Genomic DNA, 10,631 nt, shown 5'->3' on the forward strand with positions numbered 1-10,631 from the left:
AGACGGGGTTTCACCATGTTGACCAGGATGGTCTCGATCTCTTGACCTCGTGATCCACCCGCCTCGGCCTCCCAAAGTGCTGGGATTACAGGCTTGAGCCACCGCGCCCGGCCTCAGAACTGAAATCTTAAATCCAGCAGGCGGCAGGCACACAGAGGGGATTAGCAGCCCGGATTCACCCTGTGTCAGTGAGTGGGAACAGATAAGCATAGAGACTCAAGACGGAGATGAAGGAAGGGGATGGGCCCAAAGGGCACAGGTGTGTGATCTTATCAACCCAGGGCAGAGGGAAGACAACATCCAAGATTTGGCAGGGGGAGGTGAGCCACTGGTTTGTGGGAGCCCAGTCTGAAGGTGAGGAGGTTTTGGAGTGGAGGGACAGTCTGGAATCTCCCCTCCAGCTCTCCCTCCTCTTCTTTTTTCTATAAAAGAATTTTAGGAATGGGAATGACTAAGCCAAGAAAGCTTCTGAATAAGCCAGCACAAACAAAGTAGGGAATCAAGGAGATCTAAGGGTGGAAAAGCCAGAATTTTGAGACAGGTGCTCTGAGACTAGAAAACAAGAGGGATGGGAGTTTAAAGAGAAGAACTCGGGAATTCCAGGTATAAACACCTCCTCCTTCACACAGCAGATTTTGAGAACCAAATCCAATTCAGCTACCATCTCCTACCTTCTCCCATTTAATTTTCTAAACAGAGAGAGCAAGCTGGGTGTAGTGGCTCACACCTGTAATTCCAGTACTTTGGGAGGCAAAGGCAGGAGGATCACTTGAGGTCAGGAGTTTGAGACTAGCCCGGGTAACATGGGGAAATCCTGCCTCTACTAAAAATACAAAAATTTGTCTAGCATCCTGGCAGCCATCTGCAGACTCAGCTACTCAGGAGGCTGAAGGAGGGAAATTGCTTGAACCCGGGGAGGTGTAGATTGCAGTGAGCTGAGATCGCACCACTCCACTCCAGCCTGGGGACAGAGCGAGACTACATCACCCCCGCCATCCAAAAAAAAGCTTAAGCAGTCCTAGCACCTCAAGGAAGGGTGATGATAGAGTACAGTGCAAGGCTTATTAACTGTGCTAGCCAGGACAATTATTTTGCCTCCGTTTCCCCATCATGAAAATAGGGATATAAAACCTAGCTCATCCTAACAGCCAATGTAGATTGAGTCCTGGGTGTTATGTGTTCAGCACAGCCCATTTTAATGCAGCAGTGACTTTGAGCATCCCCATTTTATGGATGAGGAAACAAAGTCACAGAGGTTAGAGTTCATGCCCAAGGGGACAGAGTTAATGAGTGACAGTGCCTGCATTGGGACCCGGATGACTGACTGCGGACCTGTGAGTTTTAACCACCACGGTGTATCTCTTAGGGTGAAAATTGATGGTGGTGGTGGTGGTGATGGCGGTGATGATGTGTGAAGGATTTGAGATGCAGGGTGACGTGATTCTCACAATGCACAGAACTCTCTGATTATGTTAACAACCCACATTTATCAAGGGCTTGTCTTGTGCCAGTCCCGGCACTAGATACTATATAGGTTATCTCATTTAATCCCCACAACACCCTTATAAGAGTGGGACTTCCCGTGTAAGTTTCACAGAGAAGAAAACTCTCAAGCAGGTTACATAACCCACCCACAGTTTTGGAAGAGGCGGAGCCTGGGTTTCAGCCTCACATCCCATTCCTGAGCCTTTGTGGGTAGCATCTACCCTGCCTCCTTCTCATCCATGGAGCTGACCACGGCTCTCTTTCCTCCTCCCCTCCTCAGCCCTCTCTGACCACGCCCCATTGCTACACTCTCTCCCTGCCCACAGCCCAAGTTGGCCTTTCGCATCTACACTGCTGACCTAGCGCCTTATTAAATATCCCTGCATCCTCTAATTACCTGTGGCTCAGGCCGCGGGTAGCGTTATAGCCACATACGCTGCCATGGAATGTCATGGGATGACTCCCTGCCCGTTTGGAGTGTGAGTCTTGTTCCCTGGCCTGACCCTCTGCCCCTGGAGGCAGAAACAAGGCTTCTTCAAGTGTCTGAGCCCTCGTAGTGCCTAGCATAGACCTGGGTGCCATCCCCACATGACAAATTCTTGTGGCTTGGTGGATTGATTGAAAGGAGTGTGAAAGGATAAGAGTGGAGTGTGGGGCAGGGAGTATCTCCCGCTCACCCTCCGGCTCAACACAAGAGCTGTGCTCAGAGGAGTCAAATCTGAAGTGCATACTGGGACCCAGAGCCCCCAAAACTGACCTCCACCCCACCTGAATAGCATGGATCTCTCTGAAATGACCTTGTTGATTTCCCTCAGGTCAGGGTGCATCTCGCCCTCTAGACTGTAAGGGCAGGGCCCTATCTGTCTCTTTCCCTCTGTAGCTGGTGCTAACGAAGCCTCTGCTGTGTGTCATGTGCTCAGCTCTCCTAACAAACTTGAGAGATGGTTATTTTTATCATCCCCAGATTTGTTAGACAATGAATAAAAGCGTCTGAACCAAACTGCATTAAAGGAAGGAGGACTTCAAACATTGCTTTTCTTCCTGTTCACTCGGGCCTCCCCGGAGCTCAAGGTGAAGGAACTGCTTAGAAATGGTATTCTGCAGCAGCCCCAGGTGAAGGAGCGTTATCAGGAATTGTGCAACCTCAGCTATGGGAACTATGCATGTGAAAAAGCCCGGGGCAGGAAGAACCAGCCTGGCCATTGTGCTTGGGCTGGGGAGGAGAGGTTGGGCTGAAAGTTTGGACAGTTCTTGGCTTGGAGTCTGGAGGGCCCTTTAGAAAGTGATCCCGCCCAGCCAGCCCTCAGAGAGAGCAGGCCAGCATCCTGCTGGAGGGTAATAAAGAGGTTACTGTGGGAAGCTGGGGCTTGTTCGGGAAACACTAGGAACATGAAAGATAGGTTATGCATTCTTCAGTCCCAAGAGAATCACCACCCAGTATTAGACTTGGCAAAAGGCTTTTCTCTCCTCCTCTGAGCTGCCTTCTTAGAAAAGACACACTGCCTGAATACCGAATGCCCACCGTGGTCTCATGTCCTCACAGCCTGTAGGAAAGTGGCAACCAGTTACCCACTGGTGGTTGCCCCTGAGAGGAGGGTAAGGGGTCTGCGGGAGGCTTCCAGCCCCCAGGGCGGCTCTCCCTCACAGGTGTGCCTGTGTGCTGCTTGTAGGGTGCTCCTGGCAGAACCTACCTGTCTCCACGGCCACACATCCGGCCGTTTTTCCAGGAGGGCCTGTTGGTAAACATTCAGGAATGTTTGTGCTCCTTCAGAGATTTGTAATTAAGAAGAGACAGAACTCGTTCTTGTCTGGCACACTCCCTTCCCACCTCTTGCCCCTCCAGCATCTGGGTCATTTGATTTCACAAGTGGAGTTTTCAGCAGCCCAAGATGTGGAGGCTGGAAGTAGGGACCGACTGGACCAGACTGGATGGTGGTGAATTGCTTCACCCAAGGGTGGGGGCTGGGAGTTCCAGGCAGGCCCCCAAGTCCTGGCCACATCTGAAAGCGGACATTTCTTCCCAGGTTGCATTCTTAGCACTTGTCCAAGGTGAAACATTGCAGGTCAGAAGAGCATCCACAGTTCCCGGGACAGTGGGGGTGGCTGGTTTAAATGGACAATTCCTCTCCTTATCTGGCAGGAAGAGTGAGTGTATGTATATATGCGTGAGTGTGTCTGTTTAAATCTTTGTGCAGCCAAAAACACATCTCTTCATCCTGAGTGACACATCTCTACACACTGAATAATTCATCTCCCTCTTGGCATTTGTTCCAGAGAGAATCTTGCTGTCCAGATTTCTTGTAAGTTGCATAGCCTTTCATAGGAGCTTCCTTGTTTCCCATGGAAGAGCTCTGGGATTGAGGATATCAGTCAGCTGGCCTTCTGGCATTTCCCCTGTGAATGCATCAAAGGGGAACCAGAATGTCAGACCCAAAGTGTTTCTTTCTCCTCTGCCCTCTCCTTCTCGCTTCGGTCCTCTTGCCTCCCCCTTCTTTATTGCTCTTGGGTATAATGTCTATGCCCACCGCAAGTGAGAATCAGCATCGTGCCCTGCTAGGGTATCTGCATATCTGTCACATTACTGATGTTTGGAGCAAACAAATGTATTAAGCTCTGACTTCTCAATGTATAAGGCTGGAACAATGAGTGGAGTTAATGGTTTTCCAGATAGTGACACATTTTCAGTGTTTCAGTTCTGTCCTCCTAACCCCATCTCCATCCTTACACCCAGCAAGCTCAGTAAATCATTTGTATTAATGATTTTGAAACAATTGCCTTTTTATTAAGCAGCCATGGACTCCCCAGGTCTGTTGAATATCCTTGCACTAACACACAGATAACTAAAGGTCCCAAATACGCCAAAGCCCCCATGTCTTTTGCCTGCTTCAGATGTCCCTGTGGTCAGTTTCACCATCTGTACTTCTAACGTGGCTTGCTCTGTGTTCTAGATTGTTCTGAGACTCACTTCGTCTTGTTAATGTTTATTAGCAGGGCTCAAGTTTTGGAATCTGGCGTGGACCTTCAGGTTACACCTCTGGTGGTTACTGACTGCGTAACTGACTGTTGAGCATGTTTTCTTATTTGCAAAACAGTAAGAGCACCTGCTACCGGGGAAGGGAATCTGAGATACACAACTTGCTTTCTAGGCCTAGAGTTAGCCATTATTAAAGTTATGCTTCATATATGAACATTGCAAATAAATTAGTTAAAAAAAAAGAAAATTACACTGAAATCCCTGTATTCAGATAGCATTTTAATGTCTATCTTTCCAGTTTCTTTACAAACTCTCTCTCTCTCTCTCTCTCTCTCGCTCACTCGGTAAAATGTCATATTGTAACACTATCCTGTCGTTTTTATCTTTCAACTATGTTGTTTTTCTCAGAATATATTAAGAGCATCTTCCATGTTAACAAAATAAAGAACACTTCATCTTTTTTGCTTGTTCCTATATATTCATTACATTATTCACCCATTGCACAAATATTTACAGAGCAGCAATTGTGCCAGACACAGGATTCTGTAGCTTGGATGCACCACTGATTAAAATCACTTAAGTAATCTCCAAGGAGGAACTTTGAAAGGTGATGATCCATACGTAGAAACGGGGGAGCTGTTGGGAGGGGATGTATCTTCTTGGTTTTCCAGGTTGCAAACTGTCTATTATTAAGATTTGTAGACCGGGCATGGTGGCTCAAGCCTGTAATCCAAGCACTTTGGAGGCCAAGGCGGGCGGATCACCTGAGGTCGGGAGTTCAAGACCAGCCTGACCAATATGGTGAAACCCTGTCTTTAAAAAAAAAAAAAAAAGATTCGTGGCCGGGCGCAGTGGCTCACACCTGTAATCCCAGCACTTTGGCAGACCGAGGCGGGCAGATCACGAGGTCAAGAGATCGAGAACGTCCTGGCCAACATGGTGAAACCCTGTCTCTACTAAAAATTCAAAAATTAGCTAGGCGTGGTGGCACTCACCTGTAGTCACAGCTACTCGGGAGGCTGAGGCAAGAGAATCGCTTGAACCCAGGAGGCAGAGGTTGCAGTGAGCCAAGAGCACGCCACTATACTTCAGCCTGGGCAACAGAGTGAGACTCAGTCTCAAAAAAAAAAAAAACAAGATTTCTACCTCTGCTGGTAGGTGGGACTTCTCTGGGCACAGTGCAGGTGGAGGAATGAGGCAGAAAGAAAGATCTCGCTGGTGGCCTAACCATGCCTGTTCTCCCACAGATTGGCCTGTCATCAGCCAGTCACTCCCCATGGAGGGCATGCCTGTGTGTGGAGCTTTCCTTCAGAGTCCCTTTCAAGGCTTTGTTAGATGAGGTGATGTTAGATGAGGCATGGCACTTGGTCGCTGGTCTTCATTCTCCATAAGGAAGAGGGAACAAACCACTTAACTTTGAGCAAGACACCGAGGGAAGTGGTCTTTCGATTCGGACATATAGCAGGGCATGGGGTGCAGTGGCAAGTGGTCTGGAGACTTTATCCAGGTTGTTTGGAGAAAGTGCTCCTGAACCAAGCGCATTCTAAGCTGAGGACTCCATCATCTGTGTCTTCCCCATTTTCCCTCCTTCTACTCCAAAACTGTGGCCTGTGTTTCCCATGGGGCTTAGGAGATGCACTGAAGGTGTCAACTGTTAAGAGAATCTGGTGGCTCCCCGCAGGGGCCCTGGAGACCAGCCATCTTTCTTGAAATCCCAGCTTTGTCTTTGACACTGAGAATGTTATTTAGTCTTTCTTAGCCTCAGTTTCTCCTTCTAGTAAATGGAGGTAAGGATAACTAATGATTTTTTTTTTTTTTTTCCTGAGACAGAGTTTTGCTTTTGTTGCCCAGGCTGGAGTGCAGTGGCACGATCTCAGCTCACTGCAACCTCCACCTCCCGGGTTCAAGTGATTCTCCTGTCTCAGCCTCCCGAGTAGCTGGGATTACAGGCACCCGCCACCACGCCTGGCTAATTTTGTATTTTTAGCAGAGACGGGGTTTTTCCATGTTGGTCAGGCTGGACTGAAACTTTCAACCTCAGGTGATCGGCCCGCCTCAGCCTCCCAAAGTGCTGGAATTACAGGCGTGAGCCGCCCCGCCCAGCCTAATGATTTTTAATTCCCCTTTCACACTGGCACCTGTGCCAAAAGTACTCACAAACATGGGTTTATTTAACCCACCCAACAACCAGAGAGTTAGTACTGTCCCTGTTATACAGATAAGAATACTGAGGCTCAGAGAAGTAACATAAGTTGCCTAACTCACACAGCCAGTAAGTAATGCTTACTGAACCCTTATTTGTTGTTGGTGGTGGTGGTGGTATTTTAAAGGCAGGGTCTTGCTCTGTTGCCCAGCTTATAGCGGCAGTAGTGCCATCATAGCTCGCTGCAGCCGCCAACCCCTGGGCTCAAGCAGTTCTCCCACCTCAGTCTCCCAAGTAGCTGGGACAACAGGTGCACACCACCATACCTGGCTAATTTAGCACATAATGTGTTGCACACCACACACTTCTGGCCTCATCCTCATGGAACCAACAGTCTTCCACAATGCAGCAGTAAATTACTATCAGAAGCTTTTGGGTATTCATTCATTCAACCAAGGATATTTTTCATAGCCTGCCAGAGCCTGGGTATATTGTGGTACATGAACATACCAGGTCCTATCCAGCACGGGCTCTTTCAGCGCTCCTTTCTTCATGCATTTTTCTTTAAGTTGGATTTGGAGTGGGCTTTAGAGGGCAGGAGAATGTAATCCTTATCTTTTTTTGTTTCTTCTTATGTATTCATTACATTATTCACCCACTGCGCAATTTTTTTTTTTTGAGACAAAGTTTTATGCCGTCACCCAGGCTGGAGTGCAGTGGTGCGATCCCGGCTCACTGCCGTCTTCACCTTCCAGGTTCAAGCGATTCTCCTGACTCAGCCTCCTGAGTAGCTGAGATTATAGGCAGCAGCCATCATGTCCAGCTAATTTTGCATTTTTAATAGAGATGGGGTTTTATTACATTGGCCAGACTGGTCTCAAACTCCTGACCTCAAGTGATCCACCCACCTAAGCCTCCCAAAGTGCTGGGATTATGGGCGTGAGCCACCACACTGGACCCCATTGCACAAGTATTTATTGAGCACCAATTGTCCTGGACACAGGATTCTGTAGCTTGGTTGCACCATTGATTAAAATCATTTAATCCCCAAGAAGGATTTTTTTTGGAGGAGGGATGGGGACAGAGTTTTGCTCCTGTTGCCCAGGCTGGAGTGCAATGCTGCAATCTTGGCTCACTGCAACCTCCACCTCCTGGGTTCAAGTGATTCTCCTGCCTCAACCTCCCGAGTAGCTGGGATTACAGGCATGCACCACCACGCCTGGCTAGTTTTGTATTTTTAGAAGAGGCAGGGTTTTTCCACATTGGTCAGACTGGTCTTGAACTCCTGACCTCAGGTGATTTGCCCGCCTCAGCCTCCCAAAGTGCTGAGATCACAAGCATGAGCCACCGTGCCAGGCCCCAAGAAGGAATTTAAAAGGTGATGATCCATATGCAGCAGCAGAGGAGCTGTTGAGAGGTGCCATATCTAGCAAGTCTCGTTCCTAGGAAGGAAGATCCTGATGAGAAATCCGAGACCCCAGGCCAGTCATCTCCCGTCCTGTCCCGTTGTACTTCACTTTGCCAATCTATAGAAAGAATCTGAAGCAGAGCCTTCTGGGCTTCTAGAATTGGGATCGGGTAGGAAGCAGACAGGAGAAGGAGATTGTAGAATATGTATTTTAGGCAGAGGCAGCAACAGGGAGAAACCAAAGTGACTGTCTGGAGGGACCACCCAGGCTGAATCTCATATACCCATATTCCTGGCTTCCCGTACCCTGGTTAAAATATGTAACAAATCATTTGTGATAGTTTTCCAGCACTGACAAGCCTTTGCTGGTTTAGTTGAGTGATTTGTTTCTTTGATTCAGCTGCTGAGACTTGGTGATTACTACCACTTCACTCCCCACAAGGTGGGGACATAGAGAGTGGCTCTTGCAAAAAGATCATTTTGGCCTGGATTGTCTAGGGAAGCGCTGTTGTGGGTGCAAGCATTTGGGAATCAGCTCAAGAGGAAAATAAATACTACTCATTGGCCAAACTCACAGGGATGGAACATCTGCTATTCTTGATTTTGCGGCAAGCCAGGCTTCCAAAGGGCAAGTGAGCATGACAGATGTGAGACAGAGCCAGGATAAAGATTGGAGGTGGGGTTGGCTGAGTTAGTTGCAGTTGGAGAAGCCAAGGAGGACTGGAGTCCAAGTAGCAAGACCTGACCTTAGACCTTTTTCCTGCAAACCCTCAATTAGAGATGCAGAAATAGAGACTCTAAGAAGTAAGATGACTTGCTCCAGTCACTTCTGAAGGAGTGGCAAAGTTGGGACTAGATTCCCTGCCTCCCCCACAGGGTGATCTCTTCCTGCCGCTGCAGCTACGTGTTCGCCTTCCTGGGAACAAAGGGGACAACAGAGCTGGTGCTGCTGCAGTGCAAAACTTCTGGATCTGTTGGGCCAGCCCAGAAAAGCAAGAAGCCCAGAGAAGCAGCATGTTGCAGGCGTTTGGGGATTGTAGGCTGATGGAGTCTGTTTCTCCTCTCCCTTGCCAGGTACACCAAACCGCTAACCTTTGCTGACTGCATTAGTGATGAGTTGCCGCTAGGATGGGAAGAGGCATATGACCCACAGGTTGGAGATTACTTCATAGACCACAACACCAGTAAGTTCCTGACGGTCCTCCCTTCCCTGTGCCCTCTTTATCCCTCTACCTCCAAGCCCACCCTCCCTCCAAGTCTGGAAGAACCACTTGCAGACTCTTGGAGCCAGATTGTATTTTGTTTTATATAGATTTAGATAGCAGTGTCGATGTAGATATAGATAGATAATGTATGCTCATGTAAAAATAACAGTTTAGAAGGGTTTTTAATAGAATCTAAAACTCCTCTCACAATGCATCTCCCCAATTTTATGAGGGTAGCCATTGCGAACAGTTTCTTGTGTGTCATTTCAGAAATTTTCTAATCATGTGTTTGTATGTGTATGTGTATATATGCACATATATACTTACATATATAAATTTATGGGTATACCTTTTTTTTCCCCCATAAAAGAAAGACGCATCATTGTCATTGCCAGACCATCTTAGAGCAGCCAGAGCTCTAGCAAGTCCCCCACGGCACGTATGCATGTGTGTCCATAGTGGATTGGCAAGAGTGTGTGTGTGTGTGTGTGTGTCTGGCCCATCATACCAGTTAGCCCACCCTGAATTTGTATCTGTGATCCAAGTATTCTGATCCATTACGAAGATTCCAAGTACCTTTGTCTCTGGGACTATGATGGAGGAATGACTTAAGGAGAAGCAGGTGGTCTGACAGGTGGAGGAACCCAGGGAGCAGTCCTCCAGTGGGGGGAGACTTGATGTGCATTTGAGCCTCATCCATTGAGCACCCTCTTGGGCAAGACTGTTCTCTGAAATTTGCTGTCCCACTTGTCCATGTGTACAGAGAAAACGGATTTTTCTGCCTCACTCTCAGCCTTCTGAACTGTAGCATCCTCTTAATCCTCTCAGGCAAGAAGAAAATGGAATGAAATGGGATGTTCCTGGCAAAGTCTGAAGGCTGACATGAGGGCATCAAATCCTAATAGCCTCTGTTTACCAAGCACACCCCGTCTGTGCCGTGTCCTGTGCTGGGCACTTGAAAGGCATTATCTCTTTTAATCCTCCCAATTCCTGGTGAGATGTTCGGATGATCATCCCTATGTTCTAAATGGGATTTAGAGTTAATTGACTGTTTAAGACTCACAGCTAAAATGTGGCAGGGCTGGGATTTGAACTGGTGCTGGAGAATGAAGTACTTCTCCATCCACTTCCTCTTCTGCTTTTCAGTAGCATCCTGGCCGTACTTCATCACCCTGTATTATAATAATTTCCCTCTTGTTACAAGTCTCCTAGAGCAGAGACTGTGTCTAGTTCATCTCTCTAGTCCCAGGTCTTTGCCTGGTAAGGCACATAGTAGGTGTGAACTTAACCTTTGCTAAACAGAAAAGGGCATACGTGCATGAATGCATGAATAAATGGCTGCATGAGCGGACTGTTGTTGGCACCAAAGTGTAGAAGAGCTTCTGAGAGACAGCTAATGGCATTAATTGCATTGTT

General features: G+C 47.8%; 1 protein-coding gene across 1 annotated transcript in view; it reads left to right on the forward strand.

The window, feature by feature from the left end:
• The window catches only part of WWC1 (WW and C2 domain containing 1), a 189,512-nt gene that overhangs the window by 75,171 nt on the left and 103,710 nt on the right, over window positions 1–10,631 (forward strand). Inside the window, exon 2 of the mRNA XM_037740631.1 lies at window positions 9,085–9,194. Coding sequence (XP_037596559.1) covers window positions 9,085–9,194 — 110 coding nt within the window. The remainder of the gene's footprint in view (window positions 1–9,084; window positions 9,195–10,631) is intronic.

Source organism: Cebus imitator, unplaced genomic scaffold (genome assembly GCF_001604975.1).
Source record: "Cebus imitator isolate Cc_AM_T3 unplaced genomic scaffold, Cebus_imitator-1.0 Scaffold86, whole genome shotgun sequence".
In the NCBI taxonomy this organism is placed as follows: Eukaryota; Metazoa; Chordata; class Mammalia; order Primates; family Cebidae; genus Cebus; species Cebus imitator.